Source organism: Petromyzon marinus, chromosome 42, assembly GCF_048934315.1.
Source record: "Petromyzon marinus isolate PM22_M1 ecotype Great Lakes invasive population chromosome 42, UKy_Petmar_22M1.pri1.0, whole genome shotgun sequence".
Lineage (NCBI taxonomy): Eukaryota > Metazoa > Chordata > Hyperoartia > Petromyzontiformes > Petromyzontidae > Petromyzon > Petromyzon marinus.
In genome coordinates this window covers 8293791-8319411 of record NC_133708.1, presented here as the reverse complement: position 1 = coordinate 8319411, position 25621 = coordinate 8293791, and the positions used below count along the sequence as shown (strand labels likewise).

General features: G+C 45.4%; 1 protein-coding gene across 3 annotated transcripts; it reads right to left on the bottom strand.

Moving 5' to 3' along the window:
• Positions 1-86: 86 nt before the first annotated feature.
• On the bottom strand, positions 87-18625 carry LOC116951206 (interleukin-17 receptor A). Of its 3 annotated transcripts, none has more exons than XM_032969689.2 (12): positions 18494-18625; positions 16215-16375; positions 13649-13670; positions 10883-11020; positions 9663-9793; positions 8529-8649; positions 7721-7768; positions 5619-5758; positions 4170-4244; positions 3531-3594; positions 2902-3021; positions 87-1874 (listed from the first exon to the last, which is right to left on the bottom strand). In XM_032969689.2, exons 2-12 carry the CDS (start codon positions 16338-16340, stop codon positions 508-510), a joined length of 2352 nt encoding a protein of 783 aa, XP_032825580.2. In that variant the 5' UTR covers positions 16341-16375; positions 18494-18625; the 3' UTR covers positions 87-507. The 3 variants fall into 3 exon arrangements, with proteins under 3 accessions (XP_032825580.2, XP_032825579.2, XP_032825581.2); XM_032969688.2 differs by lacking the exon at positions 18494-18625 and adding an exon at positions 18126-18242; XM_032969690.2 differs by lacking the exon at positions 18494-18625 and adding an exon at positions 17536-17557.
• Between the last annotated feature and the right edge of the window lie 6996 nt (positions 18626-25621).

Below are 25621 nucleotides of genomic sequence, written 5' to 3'. Positions count from 1 at the left end.
TATATTGTTGAAAATTGAACGGTGGTTATCGTATCGGGGTTTAACGCTTTTTTTTGTTGTGGTGGGAATAAAGTTGTTCGGGGTGGTTTGCAATTTTTATTATAGAGTTTATTGCAGCAGTTTACCCTCAACAGTACAAAGTTTAGAGTGATCATGTTCAGCAACATTGTTTTGTAGTGTTTCTAGAGTTATGGTACTAATATCAAATATGGATAACTGTGCACAAAGTTATACACATTGTAGATCGAAAGACACGTGACCAGTCCATGTACCTCAACATTCCTAAGCAAGGGAATTTGGATAAAAAAAATGGGTTCCTTTGACAAAGATCATCAGCATAATTTCCAACCGGTTGCAAAAATAATTATCCAGTGTAAATCATCTTGCATGAGTATTCGTTTCTAAATCAGAAAAGACTTAGTCTATAAATGTAAAAGTGTCATTAAATAGTAGTTTCCCCTTTCTGGCAACTTAATGGAAATGCAACCCAGTAAAGTCCAGTTATTTCTACTGTCTTTGGAGCATCACTTGCATGAGGTGCTTCATTGCATCTTCTGATAATGGGGCATCTTCATCCCCAAGACCCTCACCACCTGAACAGCCGCGTGAGCTACTTAGATCGTCGTGTAACCCCACGTGTCCATCGCCATACATGGACAAGCATTGATCTCCAAGTTGTGGCGGCAAATTGACGTCTGCGTGAACGTGATACATCTCGGGGTATACTGGAGCCTGGTGGCAGAACCCATCTGGAAACTGCACGAAATGGACTTCTGGCGGTAATCCATTGGGCATGTCCGGTCCCTGAAACGGCTGGTGGACAGGATTACACATTGCGGCAGAACCTTCGTTTAACGGAGCGGCGTGAACCATAAGAAGTGGGTCCGAAACACCGCAGCCGCAACTTGGTGCAAACTGCAAGCTGCTGTATTGTCCCTGTGCGTCATCATTCATGGTTTCCAACATTACTGGTGGCTGAATGTTGCACTCTGCAGCGAGGCAAACATTTCCCACTGGAACGGTGTGCATATTGACGGCCTCTGTAACGCTGGGCTGTAGATTGTCATTTCTGTAGCTTGCAGACGTAAAATCTGGTTTCACATACAGCAGCCTCGTTTCCAGCATCCTAATGCCTTCCGCACCGTCATCACCTGCGTCTTCACTTTCTTCTCCCGGAGCGTCGTGATGATTACCGCTGGTCTCTTCTTCGAACCAGTGTGGGTGCTCTGCTTTCCACTGCCTGAACTTGTCCAGTGCCGCCTTCAGTTCCTGGCCGCGTCGGTCCGTGTGGTAATTATCTCCGGAGACGCTAGGGACGCTGTAGTTGGCGCCCGGCGCGTGCTGCTCCATGTTATGAATCCGAAAGAAGAGCTCTTCCGAGTGCTTCATGAGTTTGTATTTAACGGTCACGTGCAATGGAAGGGGAATGTCCTTGCTGCTGCTGCCGTCGTCAAAGTATACCACCAAGTACTTTCCGTACGAGCCCCGTTGGAAGTCGCCAGCGATTAGGCTCATCGCCGGGGTGAACGTGTCTCCCAGGGGCGACTTTGCGTCCTCCTTGAGTGTGATTTTCGCGGACGGGCAGCACATTGCTTGCCACTTGGCCTGGGCTCCCTTGGAGCACACTATGATGATGGCCACGTCCGGGTCATTGATATACTTGGACAGCCACGGCAAATAGCTGACGTCTGCGATGTTGTTCACTTGCCAGAGGTCAAGGACCACTTCAACGTTGCAGTTTCTCTGCAGAAAATTTGCAAATTGGTGAACGATGTCTCGGAAAAGCGCGTGGTCCTGGGAGTAGACGATCAGAACTTTCCTCGGGCTCCTCGGTGGGAAGTACTTAACTTCTGGTGTGTTGCATCTTGTTCCACCTGAAATATGAAAGAACATGTTAACACTTAACGACGAAACTAATAATTGTAAACCCTACATAAAATGCAAGACAAACACTTGCAGCTTACAATTGTGCACTGCGTGCAATAAAACTAATTACATGTGATACGGTTTATACATTTAGCATATTTTTGAGAGCCAGGCAGAGGAAAGTAATAAAATGATTGAATGACAATCAAGAGTGAGGTCACTCTTTCTCCTCTGCTGCCCCCAAGGTCGGAAAATCCCTTGCTAGCCAGGCTGTTGACTCCCTACCTCTGTTAAACTACAGGCTCAAGGTTTTCCTCCCGTTTATTAACCCTCTCTTCTTTTTTCCCTAGATACCCTTACCCCATTTGCTTTTCTGTACAGCGTCTTGAAACGCAGTTGCAATTAGACACGGTGTGAATACCAATTGTTTATTGAATGTTTACTCGTGCTTTAGAGCAAGTTCTGGCCTCAACATTTTGCACGGGATAACACAAATACTCGGTCGATTTCAGTCCCAGCCTTGGACTCGCACCAAAACTTCAGACCATTCACAGGCAGAGACGGGCCCCCTGTGCTCCTCCGTTGGTTTTCCGTCGCTCCACAAATGACCAGGAATCACACCTTGTGAAGAGCCACCGCACAGATAGTACCAGTCTGTGGTAATGTTAAATGGTGCAGCCCTGCAATTGCTCGCGCATGCCGATGCTGGCGGAAGGGCCTCCACTGGAGGGAGCTCTGGAGGGTTTTTGGTGGACTATTCCATGCTGAACATGGATGCGTTGGAAGAGGTGGGAGTGCTCACACTTTACCCCAACGCACGCGACCTGCCGATTGACGAAATGTGGTGTACACATCTAGACTCTATCGGCCATCCGTCATTTCAACTGGCACGCCGGGAGATCGAATCAAACCAGCTACCCGTCTGCATTGCACTGCCGTGTTGCTTCCCGTTATGCCACGGCAGGTCCCACAGCTGTCACAGCGGCTGCAAATCATCTGTGCGGGTGGGTGACAAAACTAACGACGTCAACTTACCCTTTTTGTAATAAGCCAATGCCACGGCGAGGAAGACCATGAGGAAAATCAAAATCACAAGGATTGCGATGATCGGCGACTTCACCTGTAGAGGCGGGGGCGAACTTGGCGAAGGTGGATCTGCAAACAGCACATTTCAAACGTCAGTGCTTTCCTCGGCCAGCGCATAACCGGGCGTGAGAAGTTAACCGTTCTAATGTACGCTGAACTTCTTTCGCACCGTACGTAGCCAACTGTGCTAATCGGAGGTGCGAGTCGCAGGGTGTGGGTGTCCCATTCACCTCTGAATTTCCGAGCGCGCAACTCGGCTCGGCGTTAATTTTACTTCGAGAGGCATAGCGCCGTTGTTTTTTTTTTGAAGACATCGCACTCATCGCAGAGAACCGTAGCGACACGACCGCACTCAACGATTGCTGGCGCCAAACTGTGCCACACGTCCTCCCGCATGGCCTTGTGGGAGCCTCGGTACCAACAAAGCTACTTAATTTTTTCTCCCGGTTTCGTTTTGATGATGTACACGAACAGCATCGGAAAGGAATCAGAAGAGAAACTGATGATGTACACGTATGTCGTCAGAAGGGGAAAAGGTTAAAATTAGCAAATGAGCTACTGCTGTGCAGGATACGTACAGAATGAAAAGGTTTTGATAAGCTCGTCGCATGCATCTCCGCAGAGTGCAAAATGTGGCTTCAGCTGTGAAGAAACAATACATGTTGTCAGTAACAAGCTGCCAAGCCAGTCCATTTCGGAAGCCTTCATTCCGTCAGGCGATTCGCAGATTTAATTTTGTTCGTGAAGTTAGCGTCGAAAATATTATTTTAAAAAGTGTTCTTCGTATTTTGATTTTAGTCAATTGTGACTGAGTGGACTGAAACCAACAAGCGTGAGAGATGACGGCTGCCCATCACTGACTGTGATGAGACAAAATTAACAGGTCTGAATGGAGATGCAGACATATCATTTACAAAATAGATAAGCAAACTGCCTCCTGTCTCCGGATAAAAATAAATGTGATTATTTTTACGCAACCCATCAGCCCTACGGCCTTCTGGGAGTTCATTTCAGCAGCATTCATTCATCAGTGCACTGAGAAAGACCCATATGGTAATTGCCTGTATATGAACACATACTTTTTGTATTGAGTTCCCAGATTGGCTGTTATAAGCGCCTATCAGTAATCTTAGGGAAAAAAAACACAGCATTAGCCACAAGAGTAGGCACTACATGTTGTCTCGGCGATTTTAATATCAATCAGTTAATTCTCTTACCGTAATTGTGTACTCTGCGTACTCAAGTGGTTTCTTGAAAGCCGTAATGTTCATCTCAATCAGCTCTGCTATGTCCTACCAAAACAGGTGTTGCGTGATCGCACGTTAATTCGAGCACATGATGTGAGCATGCCACCAACCAAAGCAACGATATAAATAAACATCTGTGACCAGTATGCACAATATTCTGAAGTCAAATGTCCCCCTTTGCTTCACACCAGTTTGCATTGCAAACTAATGGAAAATATTAACTCCCAGCTATTTTATGCAATGGCCCCGCTGGCCTTGATGAATGTGGCCGTACGCAGAGGAAGCTGGGAATACCGTGGCAGGGATAGTGTAAGCAATCCAAAAAGAGTAGTTGCAACGAGGAAGAGGAGGTTGAAATGGGAGGAGCATGCACATGTGCAGGATGGAGGAGGGCAGGTCGTGGCAACAGGAGCGACCAAGGGAAGGGAAGGATTAGAGCCGGTTGGTGGGGATCTTGTAATTGTGGTCCTCAGAGGCCAATTGTCAACTCTGCAATCGCTATGGGATCTGGCAGAAGGTGCAACGGCATCGACGCCAATGAATTTGAACCTGACCAAAAATAAAGCTTTAATTAAGTTACCGTGTGAATTTTATAGTGATCCGTGTGAAATTGTGATGTACTGGAACATACTATGCTAACCGAATTCAAAGCAATAGTAATTGCAGTCCTTTGTCAATCCACAGTTGGATGAAGGCCTCACCACGTCGTGTCAGTCATCAGGATTGTTTGACGATACTTCGCCACGCTGGTCAGTGTGGGTCGGTGGATTGGGGTCCACAGGACCAGTTCAGATACCATTTGTCACCAATATTAGCCTAGCTACTAGTTGAACTCGGGTCAGGAGGATTATAGTACAGTGCACATATCGCTCCACCACTGATCTCCTATATGTTGATACTTTTTGCAAAAACCCCATTATATCACGTAAGATTTTTCACTTTATTTAGTAAAAAAAAAATATCCAGCTTGAAAAAATATATATTCAGATTTATTGATTTGAAGCTTTCGTGACAGCAGGAATCCATACTCTTTAGTTCTTTCGGTAAAGTCACGTAGGTATAAAATAAAATAAATCACGTCGTTTCGGGCGCAACACAAGCGTCCATCATCAGGTGGGAAAGCTTTCCCAGGTCCATCATCAGGTGAGAAAGCTTTCCCACCTGATGATGGACGCAGAATCGCAATCAAGCTCGGGAAAAAACACGAAGAGAAAAACATTTACGTAAAAACATTTTTTATAAAGAAATCTAACGACATAGGAGCTGCTGCATTTAAAAGTAACGAGTGTGTAGTAGGGTGTGTGGAAAAGTACAGCAACCCCTGGTGTGTGGATACTTTTTAACACGGGCATTCATTAAGCGAGACACAACACTCGCACAACGGTGCAAACGCACTCAACAAATTTGTGAGGAGCTTACTTGCGTAATTTGCCGATGTATATCTACACCATGGCCCTGTAGCCGCAGCGTGTAGTTTCGCGAGTGGTTGCTTGCCGTGAAAGCGATGTGCAGGAAACCGTCGCTCATAGTAGCGGAGATTTCTGGCTCCCAGCTCTTTCCTGTCACATCAGAGCACATGCCTGACTTTACACTCAGAGTTGCACAACTATTATTATTATCATCATAACCATTCTTCGTTAGCCATTAAAATCTCGCTGCATGGCAAAGGCTTCCCTTCGTGTATTCCACTCTTCACAGTGACAAACTATAAACAATGCCTTATTATGACAGATAAGGCCCACTGAGCTATAAAGCTCTTTTTCAGGAACGATGTGGCCAGAAATGGTAGTTCAATGCAGTAGCTCATCACGTGGATATTTAAAGCAGTCAAATGCGTTTCGAGCTCCACGGCCGCCCTGCTTAAACACTGCGGGTGTATCCGCCGTAAACACACCACGCGCCGTCCGCTTCACGGTGGTCGCTGCAGATCCCGCGATGTTATTTGAAAAGGACAAGGCCACGTTCGTGTCGGCGTCATGGTCCACATTCGAAATATTACCCACAAATTACTCAATCGAAACAAATAGCAGCAACATTACTTCTACTTTTAGCACGGAGGCTTTCACGAGCGATATTATAATCCATAATCGGCTTATTTTGGGCGAGGCCATGTAAAAAATGTGTGTCGTAAACCCTCCTCCACCCGACACAGCCAATAAAGAAAAGTGTCACGGCAATCAGCCGTGTCAACTCTATGACTGCTTCAGCAGCAGCACTACCGGCGTTGTTGTTGGAGAGTAACCTAACAACATTTAAACGGGTACTGACGTTTCGAAGGAGATTACATCCAGCAGTTTTTCTTCCGATTCTGTTCTGATGACAATACGTGAACGTCACTGGAATGGAATCGGAAGAAAAACTTAAGTAAAATAACTTCACCGGTACGTCTTCAGGTCGGAAGACGGTACCGAGGCTCCCACAAGGCCGTGCGGGAGGGCACATAGCACAATTTGGTAACAGGTATTATAGGGTGCGGTTATGTCACTACAGTTCTCTGCGGCGAGTACAAAGTCTTTTAAAAAAAGACACGACACCTCTCTAAATCAAATGAACGCTGAATCGCTTGTGCATTCCGAGATTCAGCGGTGAACGGGACACCCAACCTGCACCTTGCAGACATCTCGGAACAGGCAAGGGTGAACAGGAGCTCAGATTACTCTTGAATAACACCAGAAGTGTACTGCTAATAGTTATTCAATATCCTTAATGGTGTTACTTGCTTGCACCCTCAAGATTAATATGGATAGAAGAGTTGGCACATGCAAAATATGCACGTTACAATATACAAAACAAATAACAACCATAATCTGCTTCCTCACTGATAACGGGGAGCTTTCATGCCATTGGTATTAATCGAGCATTGAATGCTTCACTCAGGTGCCAGGTGGATCATTACATTGCAGGTTTATGGCAGGTGATGCAACTTGGGGAGGCCTTCATCCAGCAGTGGATTGGCCATGGCCTATAATATCGAATGATTAACTGCCCCAACCCAGTAATTTCATGGTCACTGTTTGTTGCTGTAAAAATATATTTAATCTCCCGTATACGTTTTCCACAGACACATCCTATTTTCCACTGGCTATTAACCATGCCGATCCGGAACCAAACCGTGGTACGCTGATCTTACAAGACATCTGGATCAGACATGGGGCCAAGCAGGGCCAGAGGAGGGGCTACCAGCACGTTCATTGCCTGTGGCATAACTCAGTCCACAACGTAGCAGCGTCACTTACATGCGACTTTTTCATTACATTTTGAACGTAAGTCGCACGGCTTGGCTTCTGCAGTGGAAAAACGACCTGGTCCCTGCTGAGCCGTAACAGGCTGGCACGGCACAGCGGAGTTCGTGTTATCATTTTTGTCTTCTCATTGGTACAGTTGTGTTCACGCCATTAGCTATCATGTAAGGTTAGCATATAAATTAGCACAAGTCGCTACTGATTCATTCTCACGCGTGACGCATTGATATGTGTGCCCGGTATTTATCCCAAGTGCAACTCTGAGCAGTTGTTCCATACCCGTGTGAATGCAGTAAAAGGTCATCTTCATCGGTGTTTCTTTGCAGCCTGTGTTAATGAAATATCAAAGTGCATAATGTTAAGAGAAAACAGTGTTCTAAATAATTCACCGGAGTTACAGATTATTGCATGTTGATCGGAGTTGGTCTCAAATTGACTGCCCCCTTAAATAGACTTCTTTCATGTTAACTATCTTGTATTTGCCTGTAATTAGCTTTTCCCTCACTTTGGCTAAGTTGATATGCAAATTGTATCACGCTGAGCAAGGGATGATGCCCAGTGGTCGAGACTGGCGAAGGATTGGCAGCCAAAGGAGGAAACGCACCTGAGACCTCGTCCACCATGGAGATGGAGCGATGAAATCAGCTCATGTGCAGCAGCTAGATGATTGTCGCATCAGAAAACCATAAGAGATGCAGATAACTTGGGGAAGCCTTCGTCCAGCAGTGAATAGATAATGGTTGACGATGACAACGATGTAAAGCGATTGTCCAGGGTGGTTTTATGTTAACTACCTCGCCTGGTATACAGGAGTTCGTGGGTTCAATCCCGACCCTGAAGCCTGCTGGATATTTGGAGTTTGGACGTTCTCCCCGTGATCGCATGGATTTTTCTCAACATGCGCTTTGAGTATTTGGCTGCTATAAATTTCGACATCATGATAAGCCACTTCGTTGTGCTATCATTTGTGGCCAGGTCATTTCTGAAAAAGAGCTACATAGCTCAGTGAGCCTTACCTGGTAAAAATTTAAAAAATATTAAAAAGTCACGCTGACGACACTGGCAGTATGGTTGGTGCAGCACTCACCTGGGGCTAGGTATGTCCTTCGTGGATTTGTGTCTCGGTCACAATGCCTTGGAAGGTTCTTGACGTTAATCTCATAGGTCTTGTTTTGTTCCACTTCAAACCCAGTGAAGCTGTACTGCCACTGTAGGGAATGAGAACAGCACGATGTTTAAGTGCAAGGCAATCAAAATAAAGTGGCCATTTAGACAATATCCAATTTGATTTTGAAAAATTAAGAGTACAACCTCATGCCAACGATTGCAATTTAATGTAAATCCTGCAGTTTTTATAATTGCCTTCCTAATTGAAATGCAAGGGAGATGGTAATTTGTGCAAATAGCGTCATGGGAAGACAATTACAACATTAGCTCTTAACAAAGCCATTCCAATGCCCCTCTTGCATTTGCTTCTGTTCAAACTATAACCTCGCTCAATTCAAGAAACCCAACTCTTTATCACTTACAACATTCACAGTGAGTATTAACCGTGCTGTTTGTTGCCGACTGCCTGGGACTTCGAGCCTGCGGGGCCTGTGCTCACCAGCAGTGACAACGCGATATAAGAAGAAATAACTGAAGCGTGAGGTCGCTTGGTGGCTCAGACCTCAGAAAAACGCTGAGCTGGTACCTGAGTTTAAATGAAGTATAATATACACAGAAGGGTGTTTTAGACCACAGAAGGTGTTTTAGACCACAGAATATAACAGGAAGTAAGTCAGGAATTCCCAGAATTGTGCAGGCAACAAGCTCCAACAATGTGACTTTTAATTCTAGCCACACGTAAGACAATCGTTATTTGAACTCACCAGCACAATAAGCCCATCATTGCTTACCACTGCAAAAGGACAACTGCCGAGCAAGCCCTTTTCTTACACCAGGTGACAATAATGTAAATCCACCGTTGGATGAAGTCCTTCCCACACTGCTGGTCAGACGCTTTGTTTGACCATACATCAACACAATGGTCAGTGCGGATTTGGCGAAGGACAAAGCTCAGGACTGGTTCAGGTGTTAGCCATGGCTAGGAATCGAACTCGGGTCCAATGTGCAATGTGCTAACCATTGCGAAATCGTGCAGCACCGACTCAATACTGCATATTGCTCTAGCCTAAGGGCCTTTACTACTCTGTAGATGTTGTCGGGGACAGCCACTCACCCGCTGCAGGGTGCGACCTTTAGTTTGGCTGGTAAACTGTGTGTGGTACTGGTACCGCACACACACGGGCGCGCCGTTGACGCCATCTTCTCTCACGCACACTTCGGTGCCGTTCAGGTACTTGATGCTGGCTGCAAGGCACGGGTCACACGGAACGTTTCAGGTATCATTTGCTCAAACAGGAAAAAGCTCAAAAGAGCCCACGGCAGCCTCATTTGCAAGCGTCACCCGGGTCGCACACTGTCCACAATCGTAAAACAATATAACTCCCCCGCAAACCACAAGCCAAAGCCAAAGCCACAGCCCTCCTGTACGCAGTCAACTCTCAATTACCATGGTTAATGGTGTGTGGGGGGGGGGGGTAATTGTGGCTTAGGTTAAGGTGCAGTCCTACAATTGCTTGCTCACACCACTGCTGGCAGAAGGGCCTCCACGGGAGGAATCTTTAGAGGTATTTGGTGTACTCTTTCACGCTGACCAGACTTGCTGGAAGAGGTGACGGTGTACCCCAACTTTACTCCACCACACGCAACCTGCCGCATCTACTGGACAGCCCGCGTAAAAACTAAAACACGAGCAATCCAAACAGCACGTAAATCGCGAGCTGTAAAACAGACATGGAAATTGTTTAGCTACAGAGGAGGGTGGTTAAGTTATTGCTTCTTATATAAAAAAAATTGCTTTCTCGCCAGCACCGAGTCGCTGACCCCCCCCCGATGAGTGAGGAGCAGAGTTTAAACCGCAAAAAATTGCTTTCTCGCCAGCACCGAGTCGCTGACCCCCCGCCCCCGATGAGTGAGGAGCAGAGTTTAAACCGCAGGGCATAGTGCAAGGATATTCGTTTCCTCGCGAGCGCGGCTAATCCTCGAGCGAGGCCGGAGAGTAAACCCACAGCAATTTACAATTCGAGTTCCGTGTCGTTTCGCCGGTAATTACAACCAGCATCATCAGGCGGTAGCCAGAATTGTGGACACATCCTCATGTTTAACGACACGTTTATATTTACGCAATCTAACCCCCCAAAAAAATCCTCTATCACGGATAATATTGGTCGTGAAAGCCTCTGTGTTAAAACAAAAAATAATTGTGTTCGAGGAGAAAGCGAAACATTGCTTTAAAACCGCTTTTTTCCCGCTTTGCTCCACAGCGACCCATAAGGATTTTTTTTTTGTGTACGTTCAAAGGGATTTTGATACTACATGCAACAAATGCTCACGTACCCTCTGTAAGAAACCTCCACGTGATGTTGAGGACAGCGATAGGCCCCTCTTGGCCCACATCCAGTAAAGCGGTCTCAATCGACTCCAATATGGGATTCGAGGGGGTCCAGCCATGAATGCAGACATCAGCCGGTCCCACTAAGAGCAAAAAAACATCCCATGGATACACAGAGTGCATGTCATTATCAGCACAGAGGGAAGATGCTGAGAAGGCTGAAGGGGAAAGAGATAATGTAGGGTTGGATGAGATGCAAATATCTGACAGGGAGAAAGGCCAATACTCCATAATGTCATCCATTATATATATTTTTTCTTTTAAGGCCACATTCCTGATGACAGATGTGTTATATTTTGATGCTGGCAAAGGAGGTCCCATGATGTAGCTGCTCAACCCGAGCTCTCCATGCCCTGACAGTGGCATTATCTTTGTGCTGTTCGCCTTTTGGCGTCCTCTGGTCTAACACTGTTTGAAACTAGGCTCTAAAGAAAGCTGTCTCTGGTGTGGACCAATCATTTTCAAAGACAATGCATCATATACTATCAGAGCATGTTTTTGTTTACATGTTCACCACAAGTACCACGTGTGGTTAATGCAGACATGATTCCTTGCAAAAGGTTTCTGTTTGGTGTTTTAGCGCCTTAACACAAACTGTTTTATTGCCAGGAAAGGTAAAACCTATTCTTGTTTTGATTTAAAGCTTTCGTGACTGCAGGGATTCATATTCTTGGTTCTTTCGGTAAAGTCACGTAGAAGGGAAACAATAAAATAACAAAAATATAAAACAATAAAATTCTCACGACGTTTCGACTGCAACACAAGCAATCATCATCAGGTGTGAAAACCACAGCAAGAACATTGAAAAAAGTGGCGTTTTTTTTTTTACGTTAGCACCACAGAGAGCGATTTGACAGTTTGTTCAGATGGACGAGTCCATCTATGTTCGGAAAAGAGGAGGGGGGAGACGAAAATAATGGATGCGGTCTGAAAGCCACCGTAAGCGTGAACAATCAATTAAGACCCGAAATGGTTTATCAAATCCTTCCAATGATTGCTAAGCCAGAGTTTGTTGACCGGAATAGTGTCCAACAGGAACAGACCGATGGCGCTAAAAGTAAAGTTATATAAAACTGCAATCAGACCCATGGTATTGTATGAAGCGGAGAGCCGGACAATTAGGAAGGAGGAAGAGAAAACGATTGAAGGAACAGAAGTTGCACATGCTGCGATGGAGCAAGACCGAAAGATGATAACTGAAGACATCAAAACACAACTTGGGGGTATGTAATGTTGTCGATTCAAAGTGTGGGACCTAAGATTTAGACAGTATGGCCATGTGGTTTGGAGTGAGGAGGAAAACATCGAACAAATAAATTAATACGTAGGTTTCGCAGACTGTATTACGATTCATGTATTAGTGATATCTTGCATAAACAATGTTATTCATGTTATGAAAAATAAGAATAGGTTTTACCCTTTCTGGCAATGAAACAGGAGGTGTTAAGATGTTCAAACACCAATCAGATACTTTTTGCAAGGAATCAAGTCTGCATTAACCACACATACTTGAAGTGAACATGCAAATAAATATGTTCTGATCATTTATGAATTGTCTTTGAAACTGACTAGCATATACATCTTAACATCTGCTTTATTTCCAGAAGGGGTAAAACCCATTCTTATTTTTCATACTTTGATACTGGAAAAACGGTCCCATGACATCTTATGTTGTTTGACATGATGTCCAACGTGTTGCGCTGTTCCCAGCACGTGGAGCGGAACGTCGGACATCATGTTGAACAACAAGCAGCGTAACCCCAAAACACATCAGAGAGCAATGGAGCACAACCATGAAAATCCTGCACAAGTTTAAAGTGTCTGAAATGTACATCCAAAATCGTAAAACTGCCCATATGGTGGTACAGTCCAATATAAATCGAATGAGAAGTGACAAGTCTGCATTTCGTCTCACTTAATTAAGTGCATTCGCTGCTCCGCAGACTGCCAGAGGGTTCCCTGGATGTTTGGCCGGTAAATGTTGCTCACGTAAACACATAAATGTTCATGTGAATTCTGCTGAAAGCTGTTTACTCAAAATGTATGAGTCTTTAATGAAATGCAGAGACTAAACAAAGAGCACTTGAATGTAAAAAAACAGTTATTTCACTTCGGAAATTGACAATACGGTATAACTGAGTCTTCAGAAAGTACACTTACCCACAATGCTAACCAACATATCATTTTAAAAAGTCGAATATAAAGGCCATAGATGAACACACTTATTGCCATAGTATAATATATTATCATGCTAACGATAATTTACAGTCAATTAACTGCTGGATAAAGGCTTCTGTGTGCTGTTAGTTGTGAGATTTGTTTAATCATACTTCACCACGCTGTTTGTTGAATGGGGGACCCAGGACAAGTTCTGATATCACTCGCCTCCGATGTTAGCCATGGCCACGAATTAAATGCAGGTCCCTTCGGTTCAAAGTGCAATGTGCTAACCGCTCTTCCATACTTTTAACACTACACACAAGAAATTCGATCTTATAAAGTTTAGCTTATCACTTAATCAGGTGATAATTTTATTCATGAAATGTCTGTAAGCTGGGTGTGTGGGAAAGGATGCGTGGGAAAGTGCAGTGCTTCCTGATGGTGGATAAGAGATCACTTTAGCAGCCCTCAATCTTTGTTCTGTGATATAACATTATTTGACTTTAATATGAGCCCACAACAAACCGTAACAAATAATTGAAAACACTTACCAACTATTGAACAATTCATATCCTGAAAAGAAACAAAACCATTGAGAATTTTAAATACACATCCACAATGAAAGAATAATCAAGTAATTCACCTTGAAAACGATACACTCGAGAGACAACTCTTAATTAGTTTGATTGAGCCACAAAACACAAGTAAAAACAACAAACCATAACAAATAAAAAAACAAAGAGTACAAGTAAAAACACCATACACTGTAATCCCCCAAGATTTGCTGGCAATCAGACACATACCCAGTGTTCCATTACTTCTCTTATCTAGGACCATTTTGCTTCACTTTGACATGACTGTCACGAAAAAATATTTATCAAATAGAGCAGAACTCCATTACGCTTGTCTCCACACTTAAATAAAACAAGCTGTAGTCCATCAGCCTACTGGCTTTCCAGACAAATATTATCTAGCAACATTTGTTCATGCAAGCAAACTAGGGGCTAGTTATGACCTTCTGGGTCCCATCGGCAGACTCCGGCTTGCTAAAAAAAAATTCTGCTGGGCTACCCGATGTTGGCAAGAGCTCTCCATCTAAACTATGGGGCCCTGTGCAAAGCAAAAAACTACATTTTACAACAAAAACATACAAGAATAGTGAAATAATAACATAGTGCTGAACACCAATGAATTAACATTCCAGTAAACATGCAACATTGGGTCAACATTAGCATGTGGTTGATAGCATTGGACCAGCATTGAGCCAACGTTCCATGTTTACTGGGATTTGCATATCCTGTAATATGTACCAACTGGCCAGCATTTTATGGGGATTGATGGAACAAACATGAAGTGTCTTTGTACAGATATCCAGATATACCATACATTCCAGGTTATAGAGCACGCGTTTTCCCCAGTATTCATTACTGTATTAACACCGGCCACAAATTTTGGGTGCGTCTTACTTTCCGGTGCATCTTACAATCCAGAGACCACGGTGATATTTCCTGGTTATTGCAGTATGTAGCCCATGGGCTTCATTAATAATATTATATAAAAAAACATGCAATGGAATAATACATTTCGACTGAGTTGTGACTGCTGTTTCCCAGAGGTTGTATTCACTGTAAAACCAAATATTTCCTCGACATTACCATTAAGCGCATGGACCCATGAAAGTTAATCGTAAACCCCCAGCGATTAGACTCACCCGGCACAAATGTCTAATGATTAGCAATGCTAACTCGAAGCTGCCAGCGGTGAAGAAACATTGATTCATTCAAGTGGCCGAGTAAACTTTCAACATTGCACACCAACTGCGATGCACATGGCCAAGCAATGGAACGCTTCCAAGAGAACGTCGACTGAGGAGATGGAGCAATGAAATCCGTTTGTATGCAGGTGATCGGTGCATATGACACCGCATGATTGTGAGAGGTGACGGTGGCTTTGGGAGGCCCTCATCCAGCAGTGTTGATAATAACTGGGATGTGTACGTGTCCTGTAACCAGTCAACTGGACATGCAACTTACAATTGTGCTCGGCATCAAATGTACGTGCCAGAAAGTTTCACACTGCTCAGTCCTCAGTCAGACCCATTGTAAAAACTACATTTTATTTAACGAAAAAAAATTATGCTGCTGCATGCTGGTGTTGGTACTGTTACAGTACTGAGACTGGTGGCAGTGTGAGCATTGGTTGTGCGGTGGTAGTGCAATGTGAGTGCTGTCTTTCGTACAGCATGCTGTAATCCTCAGTCTGTGGAACATTAACGTGCATTTATTAAATCTGTAAATGACGAGAAGAACCCTCAAAGATGACACAAAAATTGGGGTTGCATTTTACTTGCCATATAACTTACCATAATAAAACATACATGTCATTTGCATTCCAGTTTATGTAGATTATGTGCCTTTTATATTGTTTTTATTCTGTTTGGTTTTATTTTCGTTTTATGTGTCGGGTTTTATTGATCCCATTAGCACGGTTGGCTACATGCGGTGCAAAAGAAGTTCAACATACATACGTACGTAGAACTCCATACATATGTATGTATATGCGAAAGAAGTTCAACATACATACGTACCGTACATAGCTAATCGTGCATTCAGTTTTATATGTGAAGGGATGAATTAGTTTACGTGAATCTCTGAGGCCTTGTGTGAATTTCGCTGTATAAAATCTAGTTTTAGTTAAGTCTTACTTTCTGCAGTGTCTTTTAATCCGGAGAATATGGTACTAAAGCTGTAAAAATCCTACAGTTGTGAGGCTTGAAGTCACTGTCAAACATGGCCTGAGCAATTGCCAACGAGCAAGGTTTGTGCCTGGCATGCAGTGAGTGCGCTAGACAAATCGAGCCAGCGATGGCCTAACAATACAGCATAATCAGAATCTTTACTTTATACTGCAGGAGGAATCCGATGAGCTATGAAATTATTTTTCACAGATGTCCAGTAGGGGCGGGTCAGAAAGTTACAACTACAAAACACGACAGCAGTGCAAAGTACAAGAAAGGTAAGGAACTCACTAAACAAATCTGTAAAGATAAACTATTTTTATTTTTTCCAGGTACAGCCCACTGAGCTGAAAATATTCTCCAACAAGAACGCCACTTACTGAATTTGAACAGCTGAGGGATTGCAGGTGGAGAACCACATCAGCGATTCCGTCCGCAGGCAGCAGGAAAACGACGACACACAGCAGGACGAGAGAGATCTTTCTGGGCGACACGGAAGCCCTCATCTTGAAGTCTGCCGGATCAGGACCCGAACCACCATCTGAACGGACAGGTGTCGAGAGATGAAGTTAACAAAAAATGTGTACGAACATCTCCTTCAGGAGGTGGCTGGCCGGCTGTCTCAGGGTTAAGAGCACTGAAACCGGCACCGCTAACACCTCTTTTTCCACTACACAACCAAGCCACGCCGAGGTCGTGCCAAGTGAGCCCGGGTGGCTCAGGAGGTCTCCCAGTTGTTGTTTTTCCACCGCAGAAGCCGAGCAGTGCCGCCGACGTCACACGCAATTAACCCTTTCCCACTCTGAGACGTCTGCAAGTTGCAAGGTGGGTGTCCCGTTCACCGCTGAATCTTATAAAAGTGCAAGCGGCTCAGAGTTAATTTTATTTAGAAGAGGCGGAGCACCGCTGTTTTTAAAGACATTCACTCAACGCAGAGAACCGTAGCGATTCGACAGCACTCAACAAGAGCTGGTGCCACACGCCCTGCCACTTGGCCTTTTACTTCCGATTCCATTCCGATGATGTACACGTACGTACGTCATCGGAATGGGAAATGTTTTCCGTGGTATTAGCTCCACCCCAGGCACTGGTTAATCCCCAGCCGGTTTAGGGTTTGTTGTTGAGGCCAGGTCAGCAAAGAGCCAATGGAAAACCACTCGTACCGTGATGTCCCTGCGCAGGCTCGGCTCGGATGTGCCAGTGCAAAAGAGGGTAAATAAGAGCCTGGGTTCGAATCTTGGTAAACACATGTACTGTAATTGAGAATGATTGTATTTCTAATTTGAATTGACATTTTGACTATTTAAACTGTATTTTAAAGTGCAGTTAGTTGATGGTATCAGTCCAGCCACCAATAACTGCGCACACACGTGTAAGTTACTCACGTAATTTGGCAAACTTCCAGCTCTTGAGAATTAACGTTTCGGTTTGATCACAGTGCGATGAGCATTCGCCTCTGTAGCAGGCGTTGCGTTGGGACGTGCACCCCCGAATTGTGTTCATAGGTCAGAGTACATTTCGTGAAATCCTCGTTCTTGCAAGGCCATTCTTTAAACAAATTACATTGGCAAACGGATAAAAAAATTACAGGGTCACCAAAAACCACCGATTAACCAAATCAATGAGTAATATCGGAAACTTAAAAAAAACACTTAACTTATATGACTAACAGGGATTTATTTAAAAAATGTTTTATCTCACCACGCAGTACGGGTCACGGGGTTGGCTTGACCCTTTGGTACTTTAACCATACTTCACCACGCTGGTAAGTGCGAGGGTTGGTAAAGACGGGGGGTGGGGGGGGACATAGATTGACAGTACAACAATGAATTTCCCAAGTCCTCGGGCAACCTGCTGTACGCGATGCTACCCACACATCAGCGACTTACACACAGGCTCAATCAATCTCCCAGCTTCGCTTTCGACATGTGACGAGCTCTCCAAGAGAGAGAAAAAAAAACAGCAACACCTCAAAAACCTTTGCCTAGGTGTCAATAAAGTCACAACGAAGACGCAGATCCGCCTCTGGCGTAGCCTCGACAAGACTGCCGGGGCAGGTGCCTGCTACACGCCACACCACGTAACACACACACACACAACGGTGTGGTTGAGAAGTATTTGAGGTTTTTTTTTATAAATCCGTAACATTTAAGCGGGAAGCTTCAGCCCCACCACCACCACCCACCACTCATCAACCACCTTGCCCACCCTCACGGGCTACAAAGAGAGTTCTCGATTCCCGGTCACGGCCAGCGTCTCCGCCGGCCCTGGGCTTAGGCCTTGCTACTTACAGCAAGCACCGGGCGTCTTGTGGTAGGCGATTGGTGGGGAAGTATGGTCAAAAACAAGACCCCCGCCGAAAAAACCACGACCGCGATGAGCAAGGCCGCGTGACGATGGTGATGATGATGATGGTGAAGAAGGCGAAGCCGGCGGTGGATAGGCAACACGAAGGGCAGTCGTCCCTCTCTTCGCTCCGCGTACGCGAACGCATTATCGCCCTCGTTCCACATCTTGCGACGGCGTTACGATGCACAACGACGACAACAACAACGACGACAGTTCAGGCGCACACACGTTGAAGTCTTTAACGTGTGGTGGTGGTGGTGGTTGTTGTGGTTAGTGACTGATTAACAGGGCGACAGGCGAAGAGTTTTACCGTTCTCATTCAACAGCAGCAGCAACAGCAGCAGGAGGCCGGGCGAGTGTCAAGCCCCATCACAGCGGGACTGCGACGGGACGTCACGACGTGGTACCATTAGAATAGGAGAATAAGTTTATATAAAAAAAACAGCATTGTGGATTGCACCGACAACACCGGGCTACATGTCGGATTGTTCGTTGGCATGAGGAGAAGTCGCGGAAATGGTTTGTGTGTGTGCGTGTGTGTGTCATGAGGGGAAGGAGGAGGGTTATTCCCACGCCGTTGTCGGCACCAGAGAGGAAGGAGAAACTTCCTCGTGTCTATGCAAAGCGGGGCGAGCTGACGTCGCCCTGTTGCCGCTGCTACTCAACGAAGGCGAACGTCAGGCGAACGTCAAAAGGCCTCGTCGTCGCCACTGCCGAGTGAGCTTTAACCACGGCATTTGAGGCTGTTGCGCCACCTCGTGGCCGCGGGGCTGTTTTTTTAATCTACAAATAAATATATTTAAAAGGCAAAGTTGTTGTGATTTACGTTGCGTTTGGTTCAAAATGTTCAGCGTACTTTGCCGACGTGCAACAGACTTGGAATTTTGTCGTGTGGGTACTTTCCAGACTGTGCACCATGCAAAAATTATAAAAATACACTTTTTTAATGGGGGGGGGAGCTCAATAATGCATTTATTTTTTATTTAAAGCTTTCGTGACTGCAGTGATTCATTTTCTTGATTCTTTCGGTAAAGTCACGTTGAAGGGAAACAATAAAATATTAATATATATATAAAACAATAAAATTCTCACGACGTTTCGACTGCAATATAATGCATATATTTTTGCACGGCAAGTGAGCTGTGACGTCAAATCTGTCACGTGACCCGCGCACGTGGAAGCGTAACGCGTTGTAGTGTAGTGGTTAGCGCGCTGTGTATGTGTGTGTGTGTCTGTGTGTGTGTATGTGTCTGTGTGTGGAAGGGTAACGCGTTGTAGTGTAGTGGTTATTGCGCTGTGTATGTGTCTGTGTGTGTATGTGTCTGTGTATGTGTGAGTGTCTGTGTGTAACCTGCAGCGCCACACCTATTAACATCAATAGGGGAAAAAACGGTGATCCAATTTCCGACCCCCAGGAACAGGTTCGCAGATTTGCTGAGCATTTCTGTGAGATCCTGGGGGAGGGAAAATCCCTCAGCCAGGAAAACATCGTGGCACAAAGTGAGGATGACCCTGCTGAGGCTGCGGTGCCTCAAATATTGGATGAAGTCACCCCCTGTGAGTGGCTGGCTGAGGTGCCATCTGCTGAGGAAGTATTGAAGGCGATCCGGAGTCTGAGACCAGGAAAGGCAGCGGGCAGAGATGATCTCCCAAGCGAAATGCTGAGGGAGGGTGGCGTTTGTGCACAGACTGCCCTATATGACATCATAACAACAGTCTGGACCACTGGATGGGTTCCACAGGATTGGAAGGATGCCCTGGTGGTCCCCCTTTTTAAGAAGGGGGACCGCACAGACTGTAACAACTACAGGGGCATCTCACTCCTCAGTGTGCCGGGAAAGGTCCTGGCAAGGATTATTCAGCATCGCCTTGCCAGGCACGCTGAGGAGAGGCATGCGGAGCCCCAATGCGGTTTCAGGAAAGGGCGGTCCTGCACAGATGCCATATTTTCTGTCCGTCTGCTACAGCAGAGGTGTAGGGAATTCCAACAAGACCTACATCTCTGCTTTATTGACCTGGTCAAGGCCTATGATACCATCAGTAGGCCTGGGCTCTGGGTCGTTCTTCGTGCTTTTGGAGTACCTGACCCTCTGCTCACGATCATTAAGGACCTTCATGATGGTGAGCGGGCCCGGGTAAAACTACGTGGCCGGGAGTCAGAGCCATTCCCTGTACACCTTGGGGTGCGACAGGGATGTCCTCTGGCTCCCACATTATTTAACATCTATTTTGACCACGTAGTTCGTGAAGCCTTCAATAGCTGTACCGGGGGAATCTCCATATGGTACAGATATAATGGGAGGCTAATCGATGCCCGGGTGCGGTCAAGGGATGGCTCCCTATTGCTCAACCACGTTATGTATGCTGATGACTTGGTAATAGCTGCTCAGTCAGAGGAGGAGTTGGAGACGCTGCTGCTGAGACTGGAGCGTGCCACTAAGAGGTGGGGCCTTACCATCAGCCCCACCAAAACTAAGCACCTGCCTGGGTATTTTGTACCATCGGACACTCCACCCCCACAACTCCCAATCGGTGATGGGGCAGTTGTGGAGAGAGTGGAGAGTTTCCCATACCTGGGCAGTGTGCTTATGACTGGCTCCAGTTTAACAGCAGAGGTCTCACTCCGAATCAGTCGAGCGGCAATATCTTTTCATCGGTTGCGTAACGCTGTGTGGAAGCTACCTGGTCTGTCGCTCCGCACTAAGCTTCAGGTCTTCTCGGCCACGGTCATTCCCTCCCTTCTCTACGCTTGCGAAACGTGGACCCCCCTAATGGAACATCTTCGCCGGTTAGAAACATTTAGGCTGGCCTGCCTACGATCCATCCTGGGTTTAACCAGACTGGATTGTGTGAGGAGCTCACAAATCCTTGAAAGATCTGGGCAGGGTCCCATCGGTGAGCTCCTCCGGCAGGCAAGGCTGCGATGGCTGGGTCATGTAGCCCGCATGCCCAGCCACCGCATGCCGAAACAGCTTTTGTTTGGCCGGATTGAGGGGGCTAAGCGGGCGCGGCACGGGCTAGAGAAGAGATGGAGTGATGTGGTACAGGAGGACGTGGAGCTGAGTGGACTTGCCGATGACTGGTACCAGCGGTGTCAAGATCGGCCTCTGTGGAGGAGGCTCGTGAAGGATGCTACTGGGCAGTTGGAGGCAGTCGCCCTCCAACAACAACGGAGGGCGGAGGTGCGACGCTCACAACAGCGAGCGGAGCGCCGGGTGGCTAAAGCACAGCAGGTTGGCACAGTAGGGGGCACAGGTGGTGCATCAGCCAGTCATCTCAGTCAGTCGACCCGTGGTACCTGGGTCTGCCCAGTGACCTCCTGCCAGCGGGCGTTCGACACTTCACGTGGCCTCAGGGTGCACATAGCCTGGCACAAGCGTCGTGGTGACGTCACCGCCACTTAGTGGCGAATGGCGGTTGTTGTTGTTGTTGTTGTCTGTGTGTGGAAGGGTAACGCGTTGTAGTGTAGTGGTTAGCGCGCTGCGCTACGAACCCGGCGACCCGAGTTCGATTCCCGCTCACGGCCACCACCGGTGACGATTATTTTAACCGGTCCTGGGCCTCTCCTAGGTCGACTCAGCATCAAACGAGTAACTGCTCTGCTGTGTGAACATCGACACTGGGGAGACAAAGGCGGCGGGCGTGGTGAATCCAAGTCCCGGGCGAAGCCGGGTAGTAAAGCTAGTTACTCTTTGTTTTTTTCGGTAAAGTCACGTATAAATAAGAAATAATAAAATAACATAATAGCGTACGACGTTTCGGTTGCAACACAAGCAGCCACCATCAGGTACAGAAGAGCTAAATTTACGAGAGAGAGGAAACACATAACCCCAGATGTATATACAGACACCCAAGTAGGGGGGAACTAACACAGATAGAACAGGGGACACAGAGAAAGAAGCATACCAGACAAACAGGGTTTAGCAAAATTTGGAAACCATATAAAGCAACACAGACTGTCGGTCAAAACACAATTAACGCATAGTCCGGTTGATTACGCTAAGTCAAAGATTGCTAAATTGCAAGTTAAGTATGAAATTTAAAATACAGACCGCACACACAGACACCCAAGTAGAGCGAACCAGCACAGAGACAAGCACACAGTGAAGTCGCCTTAAATAGGCAGAGAAGGTAAGGCTGAGAGACAATGGGACAAATTAGCATGAGGCATGCATGGAGCAAAGGGGCGCAGCAGCACCCACTCGGAAACACCAAGGCCCACACACAGGCAGAGACAGCACAGAGACACAAATCCAAGCCAAGACACAAAGGCAGATACACAAGCAGAGACAACACAAAGACACAAACCTCATACCTCACCGTAGAGGTGGTTCAGACTTGATTCGAAGCTTTCGTGAGTAATTCCTGCACTCACGAAAGCTTCGAATCAAGTCAGTAAAGCTAGTTGTCTATAAAGAAAAAAAACTAATTTAATTACATTTTAAACTATTTTTTGTAAGCAAGGTTGTTTTTCTTACACGCTTTCATTTAACTCACTCTGTTGTTGTCGTTGCATCCTCAAATCTTGTAACTCAATTTCAACCCACTTCTCAATGTGATATCGACTGCAAACTTGGTATATTTATGTCATACTGATGACAATAACTATATTCTATCATAAAAATAAAAATGTATATTTTTTAAACATTCTTTTTTATTTGTTATGTTTCGGCTTGGGTCCAATTGTCCACGCTCAACTGACGTTGGCTGTAAATCACCACGGTCCCCTTACGTTATGGCAAGCTTCGGGGCCACTTCCTAGAGTCGTGGAGTTCTTCCATTACTAGTACGGTACATTTCATTAAAGCGTGTTTAAAAATATATATTTTAAATATTTCTTATTTTGTGTGTTTGGGGTAGATCGCGTAAATATAAACGCGTCATTAACCCACCACCAAACGCAACACAGCCGATGAGAATGGTTTGTCACGTAAAGAAAATGTGCCACCAATTAGTTACAATTTTAGCACACCGGTGTGATGGATAGTAAACCCACGCCGTTTACAATTTGAGTACTGGTGATGAGAACCAGCTTCATCAGGCGATTTTGCCAGAAATAAACATTTATTTTATGTTACCAGGTGAGGATCACTGAGCTATAAAGCTATTTCTTTCAGATGCTATTTGGCCACAAATTACAGCTCAACGAAGTGGCTCACCATCATGTGGAAATATATGGCAGCTAAATCATCTAAATACATGATGTGGATTCTAAATGTGGAGGGGAAAACCGGGGGAACCGGAAAAAAATCCATGCGACCCACGGAGAGAGAGACACGCAAACTCCAAATATGCAGCAGGCATTGAACACACGACCTCCTGTATACCAGGCGAGGTAATTAACATCTCGCCAATTAAATACCCCGCACTTCTGCCCACCCAGCAGTATAAATGGGCACACTACGGCTAGTCGATCGGCGTTTAGTGGGGTAAAGCAAGGCCGTAGCCATGGAGTCAACATTGGGGGCGACCAAATCTTCCAGAGCCCCCCCCCCCTCCAGAAAAAAAAATGTAAATTTGAAAAGAATTTCCTGCCTAAAATATAAAAAAAATTCACTAACACATAGGATGGACTTTTTATTTATTTTTTTACAATAATGTCTAATAGTGTATTGTATTACATTGCTTTTTTTATCTTTTCTTGTTTTATTGTATGTAATGGCAGAGATTAGGGATTCATAAAGTACAACCATAACCACAATCATATAAACAGAAATCTATTTCATAGCAATATATTGGGGGGGACATTTTTAGCATATTTGAATATTGGGGGGGATGTGTCCTCCCCAATATATATTATAATTACGGCCTTGGGGTAAAGTGTGAATACTCACATCCCCTCCGAGACATCTGGCCAGCGAGAACGGCCTGTATTAAGCTCCCTTCTGTCAGCGGTGGTGTGAGCGAGGCATTACATTGCCTTTTACCTCCGATTACCACGGTTGGCTCCGTACGCTGCAGAAATAAGTTCAACATACGTGCATTTAGAAATGGCAGAGATTGAGTGCCTGTATTGGATAGTGTGTAAGAGTTGCAACCATCTTGGGTGTCACCCGAGGTTTAACGAATTAGCCCGAACCAACCGCACGGTGGACATCTCGCGTTGCCACCTCTCGGGAGATAATGAACAACAAATGGGGACACATCATGTGAAGAATATCTCACAATACCATGAGGGAACACAACTGGTTGTCATCGCATTGTCTTGAGTGGTGCATTATTATTTTTTATTATTTCACAACTGATAAAACCTTACTCTTTGGTTTTTTCGGTAAAGTCACATAGGCGCTTTCACTACGTTGTCCCCACCTGAAGAAGGACGCTTGTGTAGCACCCGAAACGTCGTGGTTGAATTTAGTTGTTTTCATTTTTTTTTTACTTACGTGACTTTACCGAAAAAACCAAAGAGTATGAATCCTTGCAGTCACGAATGCTTCAAATCTAGAATGGTAAAAGCTTATTCTCTAATGTTCCGGGAAGACTTGCATATTTTGCAGGACACGACCTAAAATATTAAGACGATCCAGGGAAAACCAGGACAGGTGACAACCCTTTGGACATCACTTCTGAACATTCATTCGGAATGCATGGATTTGTGCTTTACCTTTATTTTTTATGCATTTACTGAAAATAATTCCAGTCACCAGTGTAATAAATGGAATACAATCGTTTTATTTATATCAGGCAGACATCACTGAGGAAAGTTGACTGTGGTAGCCTGGGAAAAAAACGTCATAACCCACATTATATCATTGTCGAGACTCTCAAGAGTTGGTTTGCATTGGGAGTAGGCGGATTAAGCAAGTGAATTATTAGCTTCACTATCCAGCCATCTGTGGGAAGATGATACAAGACTACATCAAATTTTGTCTTAAGCGACTTTTAGAGTGATTCAATGGGGGGGGGGGGGGGCTGCTACGATGTCACGGACTTGCAATCCAGAGGTGGCCGGTTCGATCTCACGGTGCGGTAGCTGAAACGATGGGGCAAGTTTCTTATAATCCATTCACCTCTACGCTTCTGCCAGCAGTGGAATGAGACGAGGACTTTTAGGTCTGCACTTTTACTTTTCAGCACCTAATATCAATGAAGTTAGATGGGTTACTGAAGGTGATTATTAACAGTGGGTTATACAGTTATTCTGTGACAATCCCCCTCAACGTTCCCGTTCACAATCTCCAACAGCACAAACGGTTACCGTACCAGGTTAGTATGACATATACCTACCTACATCTTTGTCATTTTTGGCATATATATTTGTAGCACAAATCATGCAAAGATCATTGTTTTTGAGTTGCATGTGCAGTGGGTTCCAGGGAGACCGGAGACGGAGCGCTTGAGGCAACACGTTTATTCAATACAACTGCGGGATACACGGGTCCCTAATACCGAGGGGTAGCGGCCCCTCTACCCGATACCCAAGGAGGTATAGCCTCCG

Bases quoted from the DNA above. Each gene is read 5' to 3' on its own strand.
- LOC116951206 (XM_032969689.2), bottom strand. From the start codon at position 16,340: ATGAGGGCTTCCGTGTCGCCCAGAAAGATCTCTCTCGTCCTGCTGTGT. The intron at 9,794-10,882 runs GTACGTGAGCAT...CGTGCCTTGCAG, and splicing joins GTGGAGGTTTCTTACAGAGG to CCAGCATCAAGTACCTGAAC. The intron at 5,759-7,720 runs GTATGGAACAAC...CTGATGTGACAG, and splicing joins CTTTTACTGCATTCACACGG to GAAAGAGCTGGGAGCCAGAA.